The following is a 22,782-nucleotide window of genomic DNA, read 5'->3' on the forward strand; positions in this document are numbered from 1 at the left end:
GTGCTAAATCAGTCTTCCCTGCAATTTTATTGGTTCATATTAGCTATCAATCACTCAGTGCTTTCCACTGTCAGATGACAGGGAGCTTTGGTGACGGCAGAAAATGAAAACGGCAGAAGTTTGAGGAAGACGCAATGGAAAGTACACAGGTTTACAAACCCACCTAAGGTTACAAATAATGGCACCAATGTGGAGAATGTGGTCAATCTTACTAAAATAATAAGACTGCCGCCATTCCTACTATTTTCAGAAAATAAATTTAGATATTTTACCATTTGGTCCCTGCGTCAGGTCAGGGTGAGCCAGATGTAAGATTTCATTTACCAACAAGATTCATGGTTGAACTTGAACTTGCTGAATCGCACCTAGTGTTATATTCTAACAGAAATGTAATACTTCACAACATAATGGTAATTTGTGTTTTAAAGTGCGTCACGTACTACCGCCGGTGGCAATGGACAACCGCCATGGCAACTGACCACCACGGTGACAGCCCTAGACGGAACAAGCCAAATCCAGATCTGAAACCTGAAATCTGATATGGCAACACAATCTCATGGCAATTCGTACCTTTTTCATTTAGTGGCTAATTCGTACAAATTCGTACGATCTAATTCGTACATTTTAGTACGATTTGCTCATCCCCCAATGATGGTCGGGTTTAGGGGTGGGGCTAGGTGCCACGTCCTCCCCATCCGCTATTCATTTTCACTTTGTTCTGCGGCTCCCCGTCCCTCTTCACTTTCGACCACAACAACCAACCCCCGCCCCGGCTTTAAACTTACGTCTGTGACACACCTCCGCTATCCAAGGCTCTGCTATCACCCCCCCACCCCTACATCCTCGGGTAGCATGCCAGATTCATTGCCCCGATCTGTTCCAGGACTTTTCACAAATTAAGCACTGAGTATAACTATATGATCAATTAATCAAAAATATTACATTTAGATTTTAATTTATAGGACATATAAACATTACATCAATATGTACATTTAAATCAAACTAGTCAAAGTTCAGATTTGAAACATTTTATGACCATTACTGTACCTGGCATGTAATTGGAATTCATAAATTAGCTCACAATCTATTCGGCAGGCCTATAGGCAAAGTTAAATGAACGAGTACTTTAAGTAACATTAAAATCTCATTTGTAGTAAAAAAAAAGCTCTGAATTCTCAATGAAACATGCATTATGGGAAACGCAGTATTTGGCCCTAATGTGCTCTTGCTCATATCAGCCAGTCACAAGCCAGTAAGCAAACACTCCATTCAACTCAGTGTAAACGTATTGACTTTCTCCTCCTTCGCTGCATATTAGGAAAAATGACTTATTTTCGGCAGCAAGGAGAGAGACGAGCTGATGCAAAAAGCTGCCAACTTCATTTGCAGAAGCCTGAGAGGAACTTGTGAGGCAAATCAGGTTAGAAGAGAGAGGCGATAACAAAAAGGCCTTATAAAAGCGTCTGCCTTGATGAATGACCCTTTAAACACGGAGGCACAAGCTCTGGTGCTATCAGACTGGCTATGACAGGCACAGGCTGCCAGCAATACAACTCATGTTTACCTCTACACTTTAGCCTAAAGCCACCTACACAGATGAGCTAAGCTAGGCCTTTTCCAATTGTAAACGAGGTCTTTCTAAGTGATCTGCTTAACCCACTTACTCATTAAACGTCCAATACACACAAGCTTTACAGTTTTTCGAAATTTGCTTGAACACTAAAGCCCATTGGCTTAACTAAGTTCTCAGTTGCCTGTCATCATTTAGCTTATTGTGCAGTCTGTTGTCATTACCTTAAACTATTTCACATGGTAAAACACAATGTGCAGATTTGACTTAGACTTTTTGGCAAAACTCCCATCCACATGTTTTGTCCATACTGCATATTCAAATGTTATAAATCTTAAGTAAAAAAAAATGAATTTTTCTGAGCCAAGCACTGTGAAGTGCATGATGACCAACACTATGCCCACATGATGCTTTTCCAGGCAATGGACGTGTCTTACCCCCAAGATTACCATCACACACAATTGTGTTTTTTATTCTAAAGTACTTTTTTTTAAAAACATTTTTATATACAGTATGTTTATGTTTTTTATGCTTTAATCAACAATGTTTAGCCTAATAATTATTTTCAGTTTTTTCATGTCATTAGTGTTTAGTGTACCTGTTACTCCTCACAGCAGATTACCCTTACTGTAAAAATTGTATTGAATTGTATAAGAGCAAAGAGCTTTAGATTTAGAAAAACAGTGTTTACATGGTTTATTCAAACATTTACCATTACAGGGTTTCTGCACGTTTCACAGAGTTAAATTTAAGACTTTAAGACATTAAGACCATTATGAATGAAATTTTAGAGCTATAAAGGATTTTTTTAAAATGGCCTAGATGGAAAAGATTTTGATTTGCCCTATCAACATTTTTTTTTAAACAATGTAATACATTTTGTAATACAATAATACATTCATTCATTCATTTTCTTGTCGGCTTAATCCCTTTATTAATCTGGGGTCGCCACAGCGGAATGAACCACCATCTTATCCAGCAAGTTTTTACGCAGCGGATGCCCTTCCAGCCACAACCCATCTCTGGAAAAACAATGATACATTAATAATAAAAAATACAAAAATATTTTTGATTTTATTTATTAGCTCAATATTTTAAATAGTGTGTAAAAACAAGCACGATCTACTTGCATCCATACACTTTTTTTTCCAACATAAACTTTGTTTAAAATAAAAAAAAAAAATTAACAAACGTTTTAAAAGTTTTAAAAGCTGGAATAAAGTAAATCTATTGTCCAAGTCAGTCTCCTCAGCTGTAAATACATGGAGAACTTTTAAACAAATGTTACTGTAAGTAAAATTATTAAACCATTATGATAAATAGTTAAAGATTACCCTTTTAAATAAAAAGTTTAAAGTTATTATTCTAGTCCCAAAAATAATATTAAGAATATATAACATTTTCTTATTATATGCAAAATCCTTTAACAACAAACAAAAATTTATTGAATCCTCTTCCTCATTCGCCCATTTTTAGATGTAATTGGTTCCTTGCTTAAAGCTATACGTTTATCGAACTACAAACAAAGTTTTAAAAAGTTAATAGAATCTTATGAAAATATCATTCTTCCAGTAAGTTAGTCTTCGATGCTTTTTGTGTTTATTTAATTTTGTACCTCCCCTTTCTTTATTTTGTTATCTTTTTTCCTCTTTCTTTTTCTTAATTGTTACTTATTGTTCTTATCACTTTGTAATTGTATGTACTTGTATTCTAGTCCCTTACAGATTACTTCCTGATTTACATTGTACATTTCCTATTTTCTAAATAAAAGTTTATTTAAAAAAAAATAATAATTAAAAATAAACAAGAAAAAAAAAACTTTCAAATGAAATCAGAGCAACCTTAGTAGATCATGTGCTGAGAACCATGGGCTGACAAAGCGTGAGGCTGAACAGAGAGTCCAGCCAAACTTGAGTAATTTTACTGTCGCCTCTTGCCAACTAGCAAATTTAAATGCAAAAACAACTTTCACTTAAATAAGTCACAAAATAATTCCTTCCGACTAGCAGAAATAACCCCAAGCAAACAAGAGCACACTTAATTTAAAATAACCCTCACGAGAAATACCGCCGTTCGTCGCTGAATGCTGAGATCGTCGTCTCAGAACAGTAAATCAGATGTATTACAGACATAAATGTAAGTCATTCTTTATAAATGAGAGTCTCTTCTTTAAAAAATGCAAGTCTTTGCCCTTTTAAAGATGCTCTCAATCCAGGTGATTGAAAATTTGGACACGGAGAGCATCCCTCCCTCTTTAATTCACTCATATCTCTCGCTGCCAGAGCCATCCATCAAAACTACGTCTGAACACACAATAATGCGCAAAATATGATTCATGCTCATACTCAAATGAAGTTTTCTGCTGAATAATGTTTTTATTATTTTGATATCCAACCTCAGAGTAATTCTACAGTATATCAGTGAGCAAAGAATACACTTAAAATAACTTAGTACAGAACAGATTCCATAACGGACTTGTGAATATGAATTTTAGAAGAAGAAACATTTAGAATTGGACATCACTGATTTGCAAGCAAAACCATGTCATTTCTTATCTGTCTTACATCTCTTTGGTTTGCTGGTCACAAAAAAAACAAAAACAAACAAACAAACAACTAGTGTATACTACAGTGCCAGTGATTCTCGACCCCCACTATCTTCAGAGGTGGTTGTAAACATACAAACATTGCACAGAAACAGCTCATCATCTTTGGACTCTAGGGGAAGCATGAGCACCCTGACGACATGCAACGGGGGGAACATGTGAACTCCACACAGAAATGCCAACTGGCCCAGCCAGGGCTCGAACCAGTGACTTTCTTGCTGTGAGGCAACAGTGGTATCCACTGAGCCACCATGTCGCAGTGTTGAAATACCCATAACTTATAATGACGAAAAATAACAATCACACACATAAACACACACACGCAAACATGTCATTCTTTTCAAATGACAAGGAGACAATTGTCCATATGCATCTTCTCTGCTGGTGACCTTCAATAAGCAAAGGAATTGTGTATTTGCATTATGGAAGTGAGCAGATCATGTGTAGAGCCTGCAGAGATAGAGCCTTCAAACTCCTTTCTACAAACGGTAGTGGAAAATGCTATTGACACAAAGGTCTTTGCATATTCTTACCATAAATGTTTAGACAGTGAAAGATAATTGGTTTTATTGTCACGGGGTTGATCTTTTGTGGACCACTGTGTGGGCAGATTTCTCAAGAAGCACTTCCTATCTCACGTGACCTTTTCTGAATAAAATGCCAGCATGTCATCAAGATACACAGACCCGCTTCTTTTAATAAGCGCAGAGGCACTTCAATTAGCTTTTCAAATATATTTAAGAAATACAACTATTACAAAAGACACAGGAAACTAACAAAAGAACTCATTATGGACTGATTTTCCAAAAAAAAAAAAAAAAGGAAAGACAAAGTTTGACATTTTAATAACCCCCTTAATAAAATTCTTTTCACAATAATATATTTCAGGCTTACTGCGCATAAAGAGGCAAAAACAAATTTCATAGCTGCACGCCTGTCCTAATTACTGTAGAGAGGCTTGATCTAACAAACCGCTTTCAAATTCAGTCTATTAAAAAAGTGAGCAAATCATATTTGTGAGCTAAAGCACAGAGTGAGGTTTCGAGATAAAAGAAATTTACAAGATAATTTCATAAAACTATATACATACATACATACATACATACATACATACATACATACATACATACATACATACATACATACATACATACATACAATTTCATAAAACTATATCTATCTATCTATCTATCTATCTATCTATCTATCTATCTATCTATCTATCTATCTATCTATCTATCTATCTATCTATCTATCTATCTATCTATATATATATATATATATATATATATATATATATATATATATATATATATATATATGTATGTATGTATATATATTTATATATATATATATATATAGTTTAAGTCAGAATTATTAGCCCCGTTTATTTTTTCCCCCAGTTTCTGTTAAACGAAGTTAATATTTTTTCAACACATTTCTAAACATAATAGTTTTAATAACTCATTTCTAATAACTGATTTATTTTATCTTTGTCATGATGACAGTAAGTAATATTTGAATAGATATTTTTCAAGACACTTCTATACAGCTTAAAGTGACATTTAAAGGCTTAACCAGGTTAAATAGGGTAACTAGGCAGGTTAGGGGGATTAGGCAAGTTATGGTATAATGATGGTTTGTTATGTAAACAATTAAACAAAAATATAGGCTGAAGGGGAGAATAATTTTGACCCCAAAATGGTTTAAAAAAATTTAAAACTGCTTTTATTCTAGCCAAAATAAAACAAATAAGACTTTCTGCAGAAGAGAAAACATTGCCAGACATACTGTGAAAATGTCCTTGCTCTGTTTAACTATGCCTTGTTAGTACAGTCGCCGGATTGCCGACCTTGGTAGTACTGACCAGGGACCCCAATCTTCAGTTTGCGACTGAAGTTGGCAGGTATGTGTTCCCACATCATTTGGAAAATCATTTTTGGAAATATTTTAAAAAGGAGAAAAAATTCAAAAGGGGTTAATAATTTTGACTTTAACTATATATATATATATATATATATATATATATATATATATATATATATATATATATATATATATATATATATATATATATATATATATATATATATATATATATATATATATATATATATATATATATATATATATATATAGTCGAAGTCAGAATTATTAACCCCTTTTGAATATATATTGGTGATGCAGTGGCGCAGTAGGTAGTGCTGTCACCTCACAGCAAGAAGGTCGCTGGTTCAAGCCTCGGCTGGGTCGGTTGGCCTTTCTATGTGAAGTTTGCGTGTTCTCCCTGCGTTCATGTGGGTTTCCTCCAGGTACTCCGAGTTTCCCCACACTCCAAAGACACGCGGTACAGGTGAATTGGGTTGGCTAAATTGTTTATAGTGTATTAGTGTGAATGAGTGTTTATGGATGTTTCCCAGAGATGGGTTGTGGCTGGAAGGGTGTCCGCTGCGTAAAACGTGCTGGATAAGTTGGCGGTTCATTCCGCTGTGGCGACACTAGATTAATAAAGGGACTAAGCCGAACTAGCCCCCTTGAATTATTAACCCCCTATTTTTTCCTCCCAATTTCTGTTTATCGAAGACAATATTTTTTTCAACACATTGCTAAACTCAAAAAGGTCAGTAAGCTTGACAAACTTAAACAAACAAACAAGCAAAAAAAAGAAAAACTAAACAAAACCACACAGAGCGTTCAGTATTGTTTTAAAGAGAACAAGGACATGCCAGACTTTGTAACAAACTACGTTTAAACATTTAACATAAAAAAAACTGCTGAAGTTATCAATGAAAAAAGTCTTAGAAGTAAAATCTGTGGTTCTTCACATTTTATGTGCGTTAAATGTCTCCTGATTGGCCTCTAAACTAGAGTACCTCTGATGCTGAGGGCCAATATTGGTTCCTTGAAGGTGCATATTAGAACCTAATGTGTTTTGATTGGTACCTAAAAACTACAAAAGTGCATTTTTAATGGAAAACTCTTTTACATTTGCACAGACGGCACAGCTGAAATCTGCCTTTGTCTTCAGGAAAGAAGAAAAAGCCTTTTGAAAGGTTCTTGACATCAATCACTGAAGCTCAATATGGCTCAAGTTGGTTCTTACCTCATACTCCTCTTTAAAGCCGTAACCCTGGCCACACTTCATCTGGGTGATGTGCTGAAGCAAATCTGCCACTCTGATGGCCGGTTGAAACTGGCCGGCCTGGTAGGACATCTCCACCGACTCACAGCCTCCATATGGGTATGTCTGGATGGTCATGGAGGGCTGGGACATCTCACTGTGACTGCCATCTGTGGAGGAACAATTCACAATCCTTGAGTGCCCAATCACAATGTCCAAGCGCCAACTGGAAGGCCACTGGTTTGATCCTTGAGCCATGAGCGAGACACCAAAACCCTGGGTTGCGGTTCTCTCTATTTATAGCCAAAAAGTAATGGAAAGAAACTCTATCAGCCCTGATTATTTTGAGATCTGTAAACTAGCCCATTGTTCAGTAGTGTTAAGTTCCACAGAGCAGAATGTTTCATTTATACGTATCCAGAAAAGACATAATTCATTTATACAACTTGTTGGATTTAGCATCTCCCACGTATGTTACAATCTATCAACGTAAACGCCTCTGGCAAAAAATGGAAACACTAGAAGATTGTGCTCTTTTAATCAATAATTTATAACATGAGCTACAATATGAGCTGCTACAATGAACAGAGCATATCTATTTCAGACCATCTAAAAATTAAATTGGATTCTTTTATTTTTTTCCCACTGTGAGTATTTCTATTCATATTTTAATGATGAACTCAGATTGCACTTGTCTAGTACACTAAATAAATAAACATGTGTAAATATACATATATATGAAATGAGAAAATAGAGCAATTCAAATATGTTGCATTTAAGGTTTGAAAGCATGTAATCTTTTTTTTATACAGACCAATTTTCCTTTTTGTTACTCTAAATGAGTGATGACACAGTGGTGCAATGGGTGGCGCTGTCACCTCACAGCAAGAACGTTCGAGCCCCGGCTGGGTCAGTTTGCATTTCTGTGTGGAGTTTGCATGGTCTCCCAATTTTTCATGTGGATTTTATCCGGGTGCTCTGGTTTTCCCCAAAGTCCAAAGACATGTGCTGTAAGCTAAATTGTCTGTAGTGTATGTGTGTATGCCCTGGTCTTCCATGTTGGGGGTTGAGCGTTTGGCTAACAACCCACCTCATCAAAACTAGATGTTACGAAACACTAATATGGTGCGGCCAAATATAAACTTTGATATAAATGCCCCTGGGAGTAAGTAAGTAAGTAAGTAAATCAGTGATGGCCAAAGAAAGGCCCACAAGTCAAAGTTAGCCCATTGTAACGTTCCCTGCAGGCATAGGACGTCAACTTGTTGTCATATTGACGTTGTACGCCAACGTACCCCAACTTCGTGAGGACGTTGGATTTTGATTGGAAATGAAAATTGGGCTGACGTCATAACCCAACGTCAGGCTGATGTCAATGTCCAACGTCCAACCTAAAATCAACCAAATATCAATGTCTAATCATGTTACATCTTGACGCTGTGTGAACGTTAGCTATCTGACATCTATCAGACATCTATCAGACATTAGTTTTTGGACACTTTCCTACACAACCTAAAATCAACCAAATTTAATTTGGTGTCATTATTGGACATCAAAATAACATTGTCCTTAGACGCTGGCTAGATCTTGAATTTTGGTCACCTGACATAAATCTAACTTGATATTAACGTTTAATGATGTTGCGGGCCTGCTGGGTTTGATTTGGCCCACGATCCCATCTGAGAAGAGCTGGGTCAGGATGGAGAGGGAAGCTGCAAATGCCTTTAAAAGAGAACATCATTTCTATTTTGATGCAACATTTTTTTTGTTTGTTTTATTGTTGAGCTACAAAAAAGCAAACTTAAATAATATGTTTCAATTAAATGTTGTAAATAAATCCTTTTGTTTTTTAAACGTACAGTAAAAAAATGTCACTCAATGGATAAAGGACTATGCAGAAGACATTGGTGATAAATCAAGTCAAAAACTAGTGTACCTCTATTCTGTTATAAATGAGATTGTTTTTACTGTAATAAGTTCATTGTAAAATATAAAAAATTATACTATATTAGTTAACATAAAACAATGTTTTCTAGTTATTTTTAAATATTATAAAGTCAATTAGGAAATTACCCATGGCAACTATATTTACATTTTAGCCCAGTTTGGCTGGCAGACAGCCTGGTGAAAGGAGTGATTCTTTTTTTCTCAAAAAGTGGATCTTTTTGGAGCTATTTGCCTCATTTTCTATTTAATTAATTAATAATTATTAGTAAAGTACTGCATTTAGTCACATTTTAAGCACTACTTTAAACTAGATTAGCTTGTTGGGTGGTCATCATGACCACATGTTTTGATGAACCAAAATATTTCCTAAAGATTTAGAATAAAGAATTATGAATGAATACTTATTTTTAAAATACAAATTGATTACATCATAATTAAAAAAAAAAAAGAATCTGTTGAAGTTTTAAATTAAAAATTGTAGCCTAATGTAATTGAATATTCAAACAACAAACTGACCAGCACACTCAAATTTGGCCCTTTGAATAATTAAAACTGAAAACATTAATAATAATGATAATGATAATAATAATAATAATAATAATAATAATAATAATAATAATAATAATGATAATAATAATAATAATATAATGTAGCGCTTCACTATTGTTCTACCCTCTCCTAAAAAGTCAATTTGAATATTCAAGGGTAACATATGGATAACCAAATTAGTATTTTTGTTTTAAGAAAATGGTCCAGGATTCAGATAAACAGTTAACAAGTAAAATGTTTTCTCTATTTAAAAACAATACAGTTTGTCAGTAGCAAAAGATGACGACACTTACATCCGATTGTGTGTTTTCTTGCACAGCTAAATGTAAGACTAATCATGAAAAATATTTATTAGCATTGGTCAATACAGATTAGCTGAAATCACACGACAAATAAGCTCATGTATGGGACAAATTCTTGACCTTTGTCACCCTGGTTATGGGCCTGCTTTATAAGAAAACGTTTAGGCACCCCTGCTCTAAATCATAAGTGATAATATTATTAATATAATGATATTTCTAAATGATACTCCTATTTGCATATTTAAAAACACGTTAAAATCAGTAGTAAGTTTGTTTTTCTAAAAAAATGTACCTATTAATGGCAAATCCAGGGATAATAACTTTCTCCCGAGCCAACAAACTTTGACTAAAATACACAAAAACAATTGTTGTTGTTATGGAGTGTTTAATTATCCTTCCCAATCACACCACACAGCTACTACATAATCTGCAGGACTGCTCAGAAATGACAAAGAAAACAAGAAAAGCAAATATTTGCAGTCTAGGATATCATGTCGCTCTCAAAAAAGCACAGCTTTGTTTACTGTGACTAATACCTCTCAATCAAGACCAAACCCTCTGAAAGCTCAGCTAAGACCCAACACACATTCAGACTTCAGCAAGGACACTTATGCGTCACAGTACACTTAGACACACACACAGTCTGTCCTTGCATTAGAATAGGACCGAGAAGTAGTTTATTGATGTTAATGAGTTCATTAACTAGAGGAATGGGGGAAGCGAATGACGGAGAATTCTTTCATACGGCCCCTCTTAACCGGAAAACATCATTTAGATGAATAGAGAAATGCGATATTACTCGACAAATTATTAATGTGGCTATTTGCATCTTAATCGGCTTGGAAATTCATTATACACTTAAAGTAATTCTGGGGCTAAAAAATTTATAATCCACCCCAAACATCTACACTCAGATGCAGCGGAACATGAGTAATTTTGCATGACGCTTTATCGATGTAGCATTTCTAAGCGCCAGAAGGGAAAAAAGTTGAAAGTATTAGCGGAGACGATGTATTATGAAGAAAACAATTATGCCAGCTTTGTAGCCTCAGGTGGTTCTTTTTAAATGATGGAGAGAGTAGAGAAGCGATAGATGCTGAGACTGCTCAATGAAACTGAACAGCTTCAAGACCAGTACTCAGACATCACTTGGATCTGATTGATATACTGTTCAGTGACCAATAATGAAGCAACACTTTCATGAAAATAGTGCACATATATGGACTGATGGATGGATGAATAGATATATTACATGAACAATAGATGGGATAATACAGTAGATGAATGAATGGATGGCAACCTGATAGGGTGGGTAGATACAGTACATGAATTGTAGATAAATGGATGGATAAATATTATGTGGATAGCTGATTTTCACATATTGGATGGATGGATACATTAATTGGGTGGAAGAACAGATGGATGGATAGATGTATAGATAGATATATAAATTGGATGTATAGATGGATGGATAAACAGATGGATGGATGGATGGATGGATCCATTAATTGGATGGATGAACAGATGGATGGATGGCTGTATAGATAGATATATAAATTGGATGAATAGATGGATGGATACATTAATTGGTTAGATAAACAGATGGATGGATGGATAGATGGATGGATGGATTGATCCATTAATTGAATGGATGAACAGATGGATGGATGGCTGTATAGATAGATATATAAATTGGATGAATAGATGGATGGATACATTAATTGGTTAGATAAACAGATGGATGGATGGATAGATGGATGGATGGATTGATCCATTAATTGAATGGATGAACAGATGGATGGATGGCTGTATAGATAGATATATAAATTGGATAAATGAAATGACATAAGAAATGGATGAATGGATGAATGTATAAATAGATATATTAATTTTATGGATAGATGGAGGGATGGATGGATGGATATAGAAATTGAATGACTAGACAGATGGATGAATGGATGGATGGATAGATGATGGATACATTAATTTGTGTGGATGATGGGATGGATGGCTGTATAGATAGATATATACATTGGATGAATAGATGGATGGATGGATGGATGGATGGATGGATGGATGGATGGATGGATGGATGGATGGATGGATGGACGGATGGATACATTTATTGGGTGGATGAACAGAGGGATGAATGGATGGATGGATTGATAGAGGGGTGGATGGATGTATAAACAGATATATTAATTGGTTGGATGGATGGGTGGATGGATAGATGGATGGATACATTTATTGGGTGAATGAACAGAGGCATGGATGGATGGATGGAGGGATGGATGTATGTATAAACAGATATATTAATTGGTTGGATGGATGGATGGATGGATGGATGGATGGATGGATGGATGGATGGATGGATGGATGGATGGATGGATGGATGGATGGATGGATGGATGGATGCGGTAAAATCTCCAAACATTTGGCAAAAACATTTTTTCTCGTATGAATGAACAGAGGTACGGATTGACAGATGGTTGGATGGATGTACAGATGGATGTATAGAAAGACATATACATTAAGTGGTATTTATGGATGGATAGATGGATGGATTGATGGAGTGATTGATGCATTTTATGGATGGATGGATGGATGGATCAAAATTTTTTCTTGGACAGAAGGATGGACAAACCGATAGATGGATGGATAGATAGATGGATAGACAGATGGATGGATGGATGGACAGATGGATAATGGATGATCGTCAAACACTGGCAAAGCATATATCTTAAAAAATGTACTTCCAGAACACTCTATAGAGGATGAAGCCATACTATTAGATTATTCCAGTTCATGCTATTTATATTGTTCTATGTAAATTCCAGCTGGAAAAATGTTTATGACTTTGACAGCAACATACAAACACTAAATCGAGAAAGAGTGTGCGATAAAGAAGTGCACACTAGAGACTCAAAGGTCTCTCCATTTACTGCCCCTCCCTACGCCTTTCTCCTTCACTCTATCGCTATCAATTTTTTCTTAATTAATAATTCATGTGTTTTTGTCTCAGCAGCATGGAGTGAATCCCAAAGTGGCGGCCCAGTGGGTGTATTATGTTGTTAAAACGACTCGTCTGCCACATTCAGCCCAGAGAAAAATCAAAGAAGTCCTGCTCTAAAACAAAAGGTCAACTGCACACTGTAGGTGACCTCATGCATGAGACAAGTTGGATATGTAGATCAAACTTTTAGATTATGCAGTTTCAAATATGCAGAATGATCAACTCAAACAGTTAAAACAGTTGATGAGCGGATATTTCATAGATAAGGTATACCGAACCATTAGTGGAGATACGCTGGCTCAGAGGTTAGCATAGTCGCCTCACAACAAAAAGGTTGCTCAAGTCCCAGCTGGGCCAGTTGGTGTTTCTGTGTGGAGTTTGCATGTTTTCCTCGTGTTTGAGTGAGTTTCCTCTGGTTGATCCGGTTTTACCCCACACTCCAAAGACATGCTCTATAGGTAAATTAAATAAACAAAATTGTCCATAGTGTTCATGTGGGTAAATGAATGCGTATGGGTGTTTCCCAGTTCTGGGTTGCAGCTGGAAGGGCTGTGTAAAAAATATTTTGGTGGTTCATTCCGCTGTGGCGAACCCTGATGAACAAAGGGACTAAAGGTGCGTTCACACTAGAGTTTGAGATTGAGAAATTCTGTCGTACAGTGCTGCGAAAGGGGCGGGATTAAACAAGATGATTAGACATTAATAAAGAGAGCGATTGGTCCACATTTAAAATTTCTGTCCAGAGAGGTCATGTTTTATCCTCGAATGGTCTCACGCAGTCAAGTGATACCATTTCGCAGGTCAGAGTTGCAGCAAGTCAATGCAGCGAACTGCGAAACTTGTCGTATGACCTTGCATTTCCAGTCTGATGCATTTGCGTGCGTATGAATGGAAGTCTACGGGGCAAAACGGGGTTAAGCCTAAGGAAAATGACTGAAAAAATTAACCATTAGTTCCATTTAGTACCAAATTTTGATTATTGTCACAGACAAACCAGGCTCCCCCTCCACTCTATAACCCTGAGCACTGCTCATCACCACAGCTCCATAAATAGTGCACTCTCACTTCACTCTGTGTCTGGCCTCTTTGCCAACCAGACGGTTATACAATCAGTGTATTTATTTACCTCAGATCTAAAAGTTAGTGACAGTTTCTGTTTCCTGTTACCTCCTGTGTCTCTTGTATTACTCAGGACACCCTAGTTACAATGTACGCATTACTAAATATTTTTGTGTTGCGCCACTGAATTTAGTTTAAACATAACGCTAGATTCCAACTAAATATTTATGGCAGCTTCCCCCCACTATAACAGTAGAAATAGACGACAGTGAGATTAGTTACATAGAGGAGCTTGCGATCATAAAGAATGATCTCCCTCTACTCACAACCTTATTTTCCTCCCAAATCTCTATTTTTTTTAGGTTGTGAAAGAAGAGTTTTATTATTTTCAAGGAGTGTTTTTTGTTAATTTTATCCATCAATCAAAACGAGAATTTCTTCAGGACTCCCTGAAAAATTCTCCATGCTATTTTCTCTTCCATATGTAGGATATGAAAAAAATTGAAAAAAGTTTGTTTTTTTGAGTTCATGTGTATTTCGCGTGCATTCATGATGCAGATGTGCGAGTCGTCTGCTATTTGACTGTATTTTAGTATAATATAAAAAATGTGTTTTATTTTTATTTCTTTATTTAATTTTCATAGGACAGAGAGAGAGAGAGAAAGAGAGAGAGATGCATTTGTTGCAGATTTTTAAAGCAGTTTAACGATTTAAATGCTTTTTATTGGACATTACATACTTTAATGCGACTACGCATGACTTGACCGAGAGTTTAAAGATAATTATACAGTTGAAGTCAGAAGTAATACCCACCACCCACCCCCCCCCCCCCCCCACCCCCACCAATATCTCCCCTTTAAATTTTTTCTTTTTTAAATATTTCCCAAATTTTCACAGTATGTCTGATAGTATTTTTTCTTCTGGAGAAATTTGTTTTGTTTCGGCTAGAAAAAAAGCAGTTTTTAATTTTTTAAAAAACATTTCAGGGTCAATTTTATTAGCCCCCTTCAGCTATATATATTTTTTGATAGTCTACAGAACAAACCATCATTATACAATAACTTGCCTAATTACCCTAACCTGCCTAGTTAACCTAATTAACCTAGTTAAGCCTTTAAATGTCCCTTTAAGCTGTATAGAAGTGTCTTGAAATTATCTAGCAAAATATTATTTACTGTCATCATGGCAAAGAAAAAATAAATCAGTTATTAGAGATGAAGTATTAAAACTATTGTTTTTAGAAATGTGTTGAAAAAAAAATCTTCTCTCCTTTAAACAAAAATAGGGAAAAAATAAACAGGGGGGCTAAAATTCTGACTTCAACTGTATATATACAATGCTATACTTTGTATCTCTGATGAAAGGGCATGGAAAAATAATATTTTAAATTACAATCCTTTTTCTGATAAGAGTTAACTAGATGTGCTTCATACAGGTCACAAATATATTTGGAGTTTAGATATCTAGCATTACTCTACAAGATCGAAATCTTGCTCCAATGTATTCTACATCTGCACAGTCATATTGTCTGTTTCTAACACAATGTTCTTTCTGTATTCCTCACAGGAACAAAAAAAGATACAAGAGAAATACTGTTCAAAATGATTTGTTGCTTTGAAACTCATTCATTCATTCTTTTTCTTTCAGCTTGGTCTCTGATTTATCAGTGGTCACCACAGCGGAATGAACCACAAACTATTCCAGCAAATGTTTTACTCACACACTCATACACTATGGCCTATTTAGTTTATTCAATTCACCTATAGACAAATTTGAGGGATGTAAACAAAAGTAATGATCCCAACGTATTTTCAGTTTTACATTTTTAATTTCTATAGTCTCTGAGAATCCAAAAAGGGCCACATATTGATAAATAATGTTATGATAGTTGTTTTAAGATCAAGATATGATTGAATTGCCTCTTCACCACATTAAAATAGTCCATAGCGCATGTTTTTGGACTGTGGGGGAAACCAGAGCACCCGGAGGGAAACCACATGAGCAAAGGGAAGACCATGCAAACTACACACAGAAATGCCAATTGCTTGCTGTGAGGTGGCAAAACTAACCATTGAGCCACTGTGCCGCCTGTTTTGAAACTGTTATTTTGAAAAACTTCAACTGTTGTTTCTCCATATCTATTAAAAATAAGAAATAATCAAGAATCTGAGAGACACAAGTAAACACCGTGTTTTCTTTTGGTTTTATTGTTGTCCACCCATGCATTTAATCTGCATTATTTATCATGCTAAACTCTACATATAAACTTAATATTGCAACATGTGTAATGAACAATATTATCAAGCATATTAGTCAAAGTTCATGTCATGTACTGAATGAAAGAGAGACAAAAACATATGACAAGTAACTATTCTCCTTATAGAGGTAATTTTCTCATTTCAGCCCTGTTTTGTCCCATAATGGCTTCTTTCATTTGAGCATGAACTGTTTGTGGCCTGCGCATTATGTGCATTCAGATGATTACAGCTAAAATAACATTAAAGCTCAATTATCGGCATGCAGAGTTAAATTATCATAAACTACTATGGTGTTTGCCATTAACAATAATTACCTGACAAGTCACAATGAAGCGCAGGGGACTAAATAATGAAATTGTAAATTACCTCCAAATGTCAAGTGTGAATGGGTCACCTATGGGTATATGGAGCTAAATGAATGGGGTATAAAATACATCTGAATAAATAGGAAAGTGTTGTTAGGGTAAAAGTAGTTTTAATTATTATGATTATTACCAAAATACAATGAGACTTTACAATGGCATCTTTGCACTACATAACATAAGAGCTTTGTTATTTCTATGTTAAGTTAAATCTACAGTTTCATTCTTGGTTGCAGATTTGAAAACAGATTTTCCCCAACACACACAACCCAAGTTAAATTAATCAATGTTCCCTTTCTTTGCTCACAAAAGTATTTTGGATCTCCAGTTAACACGTCACAAACTCAAGGATAATTCAACCTATAATTATTAGCCCTCCTCTTCTCAGTTTTCATAGTATTTCCCTTAATAAGAGGGAGTTGGAGAAAGTCTTATTTCTTTTAGTTTGGCTGAAATAAAGCAGTTTTTCAGTTTTATTATATAATGTTTTGGGTACAGAACAAACCACTGTTGTTCACTGACTTAATTAACCTTATGAAATAACCCAGTTAACATAACTTGCTTGGTTAACTTAATTTACATAAAGTAGTTCAGTGAATATTATTAATAAACTAATTTCAAGACGATTGATCACAGCTGATCATGTGTTATTCAATTTATGATTCACCAATCAGATGATTATAAAGTCTCCATAAATAACCTAAGTTACAGTCATCTTCTATTATCTATTATGTTCAAAATTGTGTTCCATGATCTATTTATTAAACATCATGGTAACACTTTACAATAAGGTTCATTAGTTAATGCATTTACTAACATGAACTAATCACGAACAACACATGTACAGAATTTATTAAGCATAATTGAACATTTACTAATGCATTATTAACATTCAAGTCCACGCTTGTTAACATTAGTTAATGCACCATGAGTTAACATGAACTAACAATGAACTACTGTATTTTCATTAACTAATGTTTATTAACATGAATAATCTCTGTAGTAAATGTATTGTTCATTATTAGCTCATGTTAGTAAACGCATTAATTAACATTAACTAATGAACCTTATTGTAAAGTGTGACCAACATCACAAATTATATACTTGCAATATATTTTTTAAGGAATTAAAATTTAACAGGAGAGCTAAACATTTGGACTTTGTCTATATTTTTTCTTTAAATAAACAAAAAAAAAAATCACACTTTCTTTTTAAATTTAATAAAGTTACTCACTACAATGTACAAAAAAATACAATTATTATTTGATAAAAACTAAAACAAATAAATAAAAAAGCAAATAAATCAATAAATAAATAATCAAACAAACAAACAAACAAACAAACAAACAAATAAATAAATAAATAAATAAATAACCAATCAAACAAATAAATAATGCATAAATAGCCAATATTTTTCTTTAAATAAACTTTATTTCTTTATTTTAAAGTAACTTTATTTCTAAACCATTAGGTTCATGACTTTTGCCTGGAGGGCAATAAAATGAACAAATAATAATAATAATAATAATAATAATAATAATAATAATAATAATAAAAAGAGCCAAGCCATATTATAGAGACCTGCAATGTTGCTTTTAAACTTGACCATTAATACCCATCCAGAACATCCTAGAAATCATGTAGTAATGCTCCGAGGTCTCAATTATAAATGTGGTGTTTGCATAAAATGGGCAGAAAGTACTTACGCCACTTCTCATGCAAACTATTTGTGATCTACAAAAAACTAACTTGATGGAAAAATGTGTGCAGCTGTTAGTAAACTCTAAGTAAACATATCTACAGTAAAATATTGACTTAATTGAACCCATTTAAATCATCATATCATCCATAATCATTCATTTATCCGTTTCCTTTGACTTAGTCTCTCATCAGAGGTCGCCACAGTGAAATAAACAGCCAACTATTCCCATGTATGTTTTACTCTTCCAGCCACAACACAGCAGTAGGAAACATCCATACACTCACACATTCACGCACTCATACAATACAACCAGTTTAGTTTATTCAATTCACCTATAACACATGTCTTTGAACAGTAGGGGAAACCGGGGCACCCAGGGGAAACCCACACGAACACAGGAAGAACATGCAAACTCCACACAGAAATGCCAACTGACCCAGACTCGAACCAGTGACCTTCTTGTGCTAACCTCTGAGCCACCATGCCATTAATAAATACTGCACACTTTTACTGGTGAACATTCACTGTTAGGAAGGTTTCTATGCAAGTGTTATAAATCAAACTGCTGTACTGTATACTCACCAACAGAACCTAGCAGAAATGCAGCAGCAAGTTCTGCACCACTGCTGCATTATACATACATTCACCACTTTATATATATATATATATATATATATATATATATATATATATATATATATATATATATATATATATATATATATATATATATAAATATATATATATATATATATACACACACACACACACATATATACATATATATATATATATATATATATATATATATATATATATATATATATATATATATATATATATATATATATATATGTATATATGTGTGTGTGTGTGTGTATATATATATATATATGGTAACACTTTACAATAAGGTTCATTAGTTAATGCATTTACTAACATGAACTAATCATGAACAACACATGTACAGAATTTATTAATTATAATTAAACATTTACTAATGCATTATTAACATCCATGTCCATGCTGGTTAACATTAGTTAATGCAGCTTGAGTTAACATGAACAAAGAACTACTGTATTTTCATTAACTAACGTTAACTAGCATAAACAAATACAGTAGTAAATGTATTGTTCATTGTTTGTTCATGTTAGTAAATGCATTATTTAACATTAACTAATGAACATTATTGTAAAGTGTGACCATATATATATATATATATATATATATATATATATATATATATATATATATATATATATATATATATATATATATATATATATATATATATATACTTTTATTTTCAAGACAAAAGCAGCCTCTCCATTAAGTCTGAGCAATGAAAGAGCAACCTCTGATCAATGTCATTATACTCAATGTCATTATCTGAGCTAGTCTGGAGTCGCCAGGCGTCTTTCAGCTAACCAGCAGAATCAAACCTGTCCCAGAGCGGGTTATCCATTTCCAGCCTTGAAAACTATTGTCTCTCTAAGAAACAGAGCCCTCTCTCTTCTCTCTCTCTCTCTCTCTCTCTCTCTCTCTCTCTCTCTCTCTCTCTCTCTCTCTCTCTCTCTCTCTCTATTTTTTTCATTGATCCTACAGATTTCTCTACAACATCTCAATCTTTCACTCTTTATCTTGCGCTAATAAATTCCACACATTCCCTCTTTCCAATTATCCTCTCTTTCTAACACAATGTTCTCTATTACAGGTACAAAAACTGTTCAAAAGATGTTCATGTGTGGATTAAAAAAGAAATGATTTTGAAAACAGCCGGCATAAGTCCGCTCTCGCAGGTGCTGTATGCGATTACACAGGCTTTCACCCTGCGACATGATCGATAGCCTGTAAATGAACTGGAAGCCCTGAATAACAGGCAGGTTTATAAATGATTAGGGTCTGCTGGTCTTTCTTAGCCTCGTAATCTCTGCGACACGGAGCATCCCCAAAACAGAAATATGACCATCCTACTAGGAGCGAATGATGGCGCCTGTAAAAAAAGAGTGAAAAGGCCTTCCTCCTCTTTTAATGCCCCATTCTTTTATCTGTACTAGTGGCTGTATTTCTTGCTATCTTCTCTCTATCTCTCTATCTTTACGTTCCACTCCATTTCGCTTTAACAATTGTGCTTTACACAATCCCTACTTATTACAGGGACTTGCTAGAATCCATTCAACCTTTGTATTAAAGATAATTTATTTGTGATGGATATTACTTTCACAGAGCTGTTTTGTTTTCTGACATTACATGTTTTACTTCAATTCAAGTTAAGTCAACATGAAATGTCATTGAAAACCATTTGTTCTGCTGTGAGATATTCAAACATTACATATGATGGGAAAAAATAAGGTCAAGATATGATCATGCCCAATAATTTAGCTAGAGATGAAGCAATTGGGTCGAAAATGGTATTGCAAACATAAAAAATAAAATAACAAAAAGAAATACAGCTTGATTTTTTTTTCGAACATAGAAGACTAATTTAATAAAGATACACACTACACTATATTTACAAAAAAAAACAAAAACAAACCAATTTTCTTTTGATGAAAAAAATTACACTATATTGAAAAAAAATAAAAATAAAAATAATGCTAAACAGACAGACAAGCAAATATATAATCAAACAAAAAACAAACAAACAAACGAACAAACAAACAAACAAACAAACAAACAACCAAATGTATAATCAAATAAAAATTAACAAACAAATATAAAACCAAACAAAAAACAAACAAACAAATATAAATCAAACAAAAAACTTAACAAATATAAAATCAAACAAAAAACAAACAAAAAATATAATCAAACCATATCAAACATAATCAAACAAAAGCAAATAAACAAACACATATATAATCAAACAAACAAACAAACAAACAAACAAACAAACAAACAAACAAACAAACAAACAACTATATAATCCAACAAACAAACAAACAAATAAATATAAAACCAAACAAAAAACGAACAAACAAGTAAACAAATATATAATCAAACAAATAAACAAACAAACAACAAAGAAATATAAAATCTAACCTAACAAAACACAAACAAACAAATAAATATTAAAACAAAAAACAAATATATAAATTAAACAAAAACAAACAAACAAACAAAAACAAATAAATAAATTATATAATTGTGTAAATGTAAATTGTGTAAGTAAATTTACATTTCTATGTTCAAAAATTCCATTGGTTTACACTGACAATGAATTCACAGATTATAAATTTGTATTGTGTGCCGATTATTTGCAAATTTTAGCAATATACAATATATAACGCTTTGTATGAGCCTTGTAATGTATAATATTTCTCCATCACTGTATACAAAAGAAAACAATTGCAAAATTCTGGGCTCTGATTTATTTATTGAAAAAGAAACCTTCCTTTTCATTTATTTACTAAGGATTATGCCTCATATAATGATTTAAAGTAGTTTAACTAAGTTTACTTACAGCTGCACACACATTCTTCCATCAGTGGTGTATGCAAGTTTCCTCCCCTGTTCTGTGCATATACCCCATTTATAAATGAGACCCCTGAACTTTGGTGCACTACGAACAAAATGTATGATTCAACAACTTTAACACTACACACTTGGATATAGGTGGCTAGCAATTGCTTTAATGTCTCAGAGTCCCATTCAAGAAGTTATTCTTTCCTTGTCTATTTATTTATTCCTCCATCTCAGTCCTCCATTAACCCCATCACTACACTTCATCCCTCATCCTACATTACTCTCTATTGCTCTTCATCAATCTCAGATTTTACAATCTCATCTCTTGGCATCTCCAAGCCAACTCTGAATGTTAAAGGATGTTTGTGGCATATTCAATGTCCAGTTAAAAACACCCCATAGTCCAAATTTACTACTATAATCTATAAATGACTGAAATACATTCAGTAGATGTTTATTTTTTTTTCCTTTGCGCTCTCTCTCTCACTTCCTTTAATACAGCGCCTGATCATTTTCTCCTTTCTCCTTGCACTAAACAAGCCGTCTCCACCTTCATAACCTCTGTAAATACGTTCGCTCTCAGTGGTTTATTGGCGTTGAGTGTGAATGTGTATGGAGGAGTCGCAGAGTGTAGCTTAAAACGAGAGTTTTCAAACTCCTACCAGGAGCTGTCTGGATCAGAGGTGCGTGTTTAGAAACCCCTGCATCTCAGCCTTTTAGAGCAAACCTTTGAAATGAGCTTTTGGACCGACTCTAAGCCCCGAGCCCACCAAGATATCTATCAGAAATCCCTTTTCAAAAGCTGCCTGTAAAGAACGCTTTCAATATC

At 34.1% G+C, this 22,782-nt stretch overlaps 1 protein-coding gene across 50 annotated transcripts in view; it reads right to left on the reverse strand.

Moving 5' to 3' along the window:
• ptprt (protein tyrosine phosphatase receptor type T) overlaps window positions 1-22,782 on the reverse strand; it is a 519,289-nt gene that overhangs the window by 85,586 nt on the left and 410,921 nt on the right. For all 50 annotated transcript variants that reach the window (XM_073954669.1, XM_073954668.1, XM_073954667.1 and 47 more), the window contains one exon: window positions 7,279-7,466. In XM_073954669.1, coding sequence (XP_073810770.1) covers window positions 7,279-7,466 — 188 coding nt within the window. The remainder of the gene's footprint in view (window positions 1-7,278; window positions 7,467-22,782) is intronic.

The sequence above is a fragment of the Danio rerio genome, chromosome 6, assembly GCF_049306965.1.
Source record: "Danio rerio strain Tuebingen ecotype United States chromosome 6, GRCz12tu, whole genome shotgun sequence".
In the NCBI taxonomy this organism is placed as follows: Eukaryota; Metazoa; Chordata; class Actinopteri; order Cypriniformes; family Danionidae; genus Danio; species Danio rerio.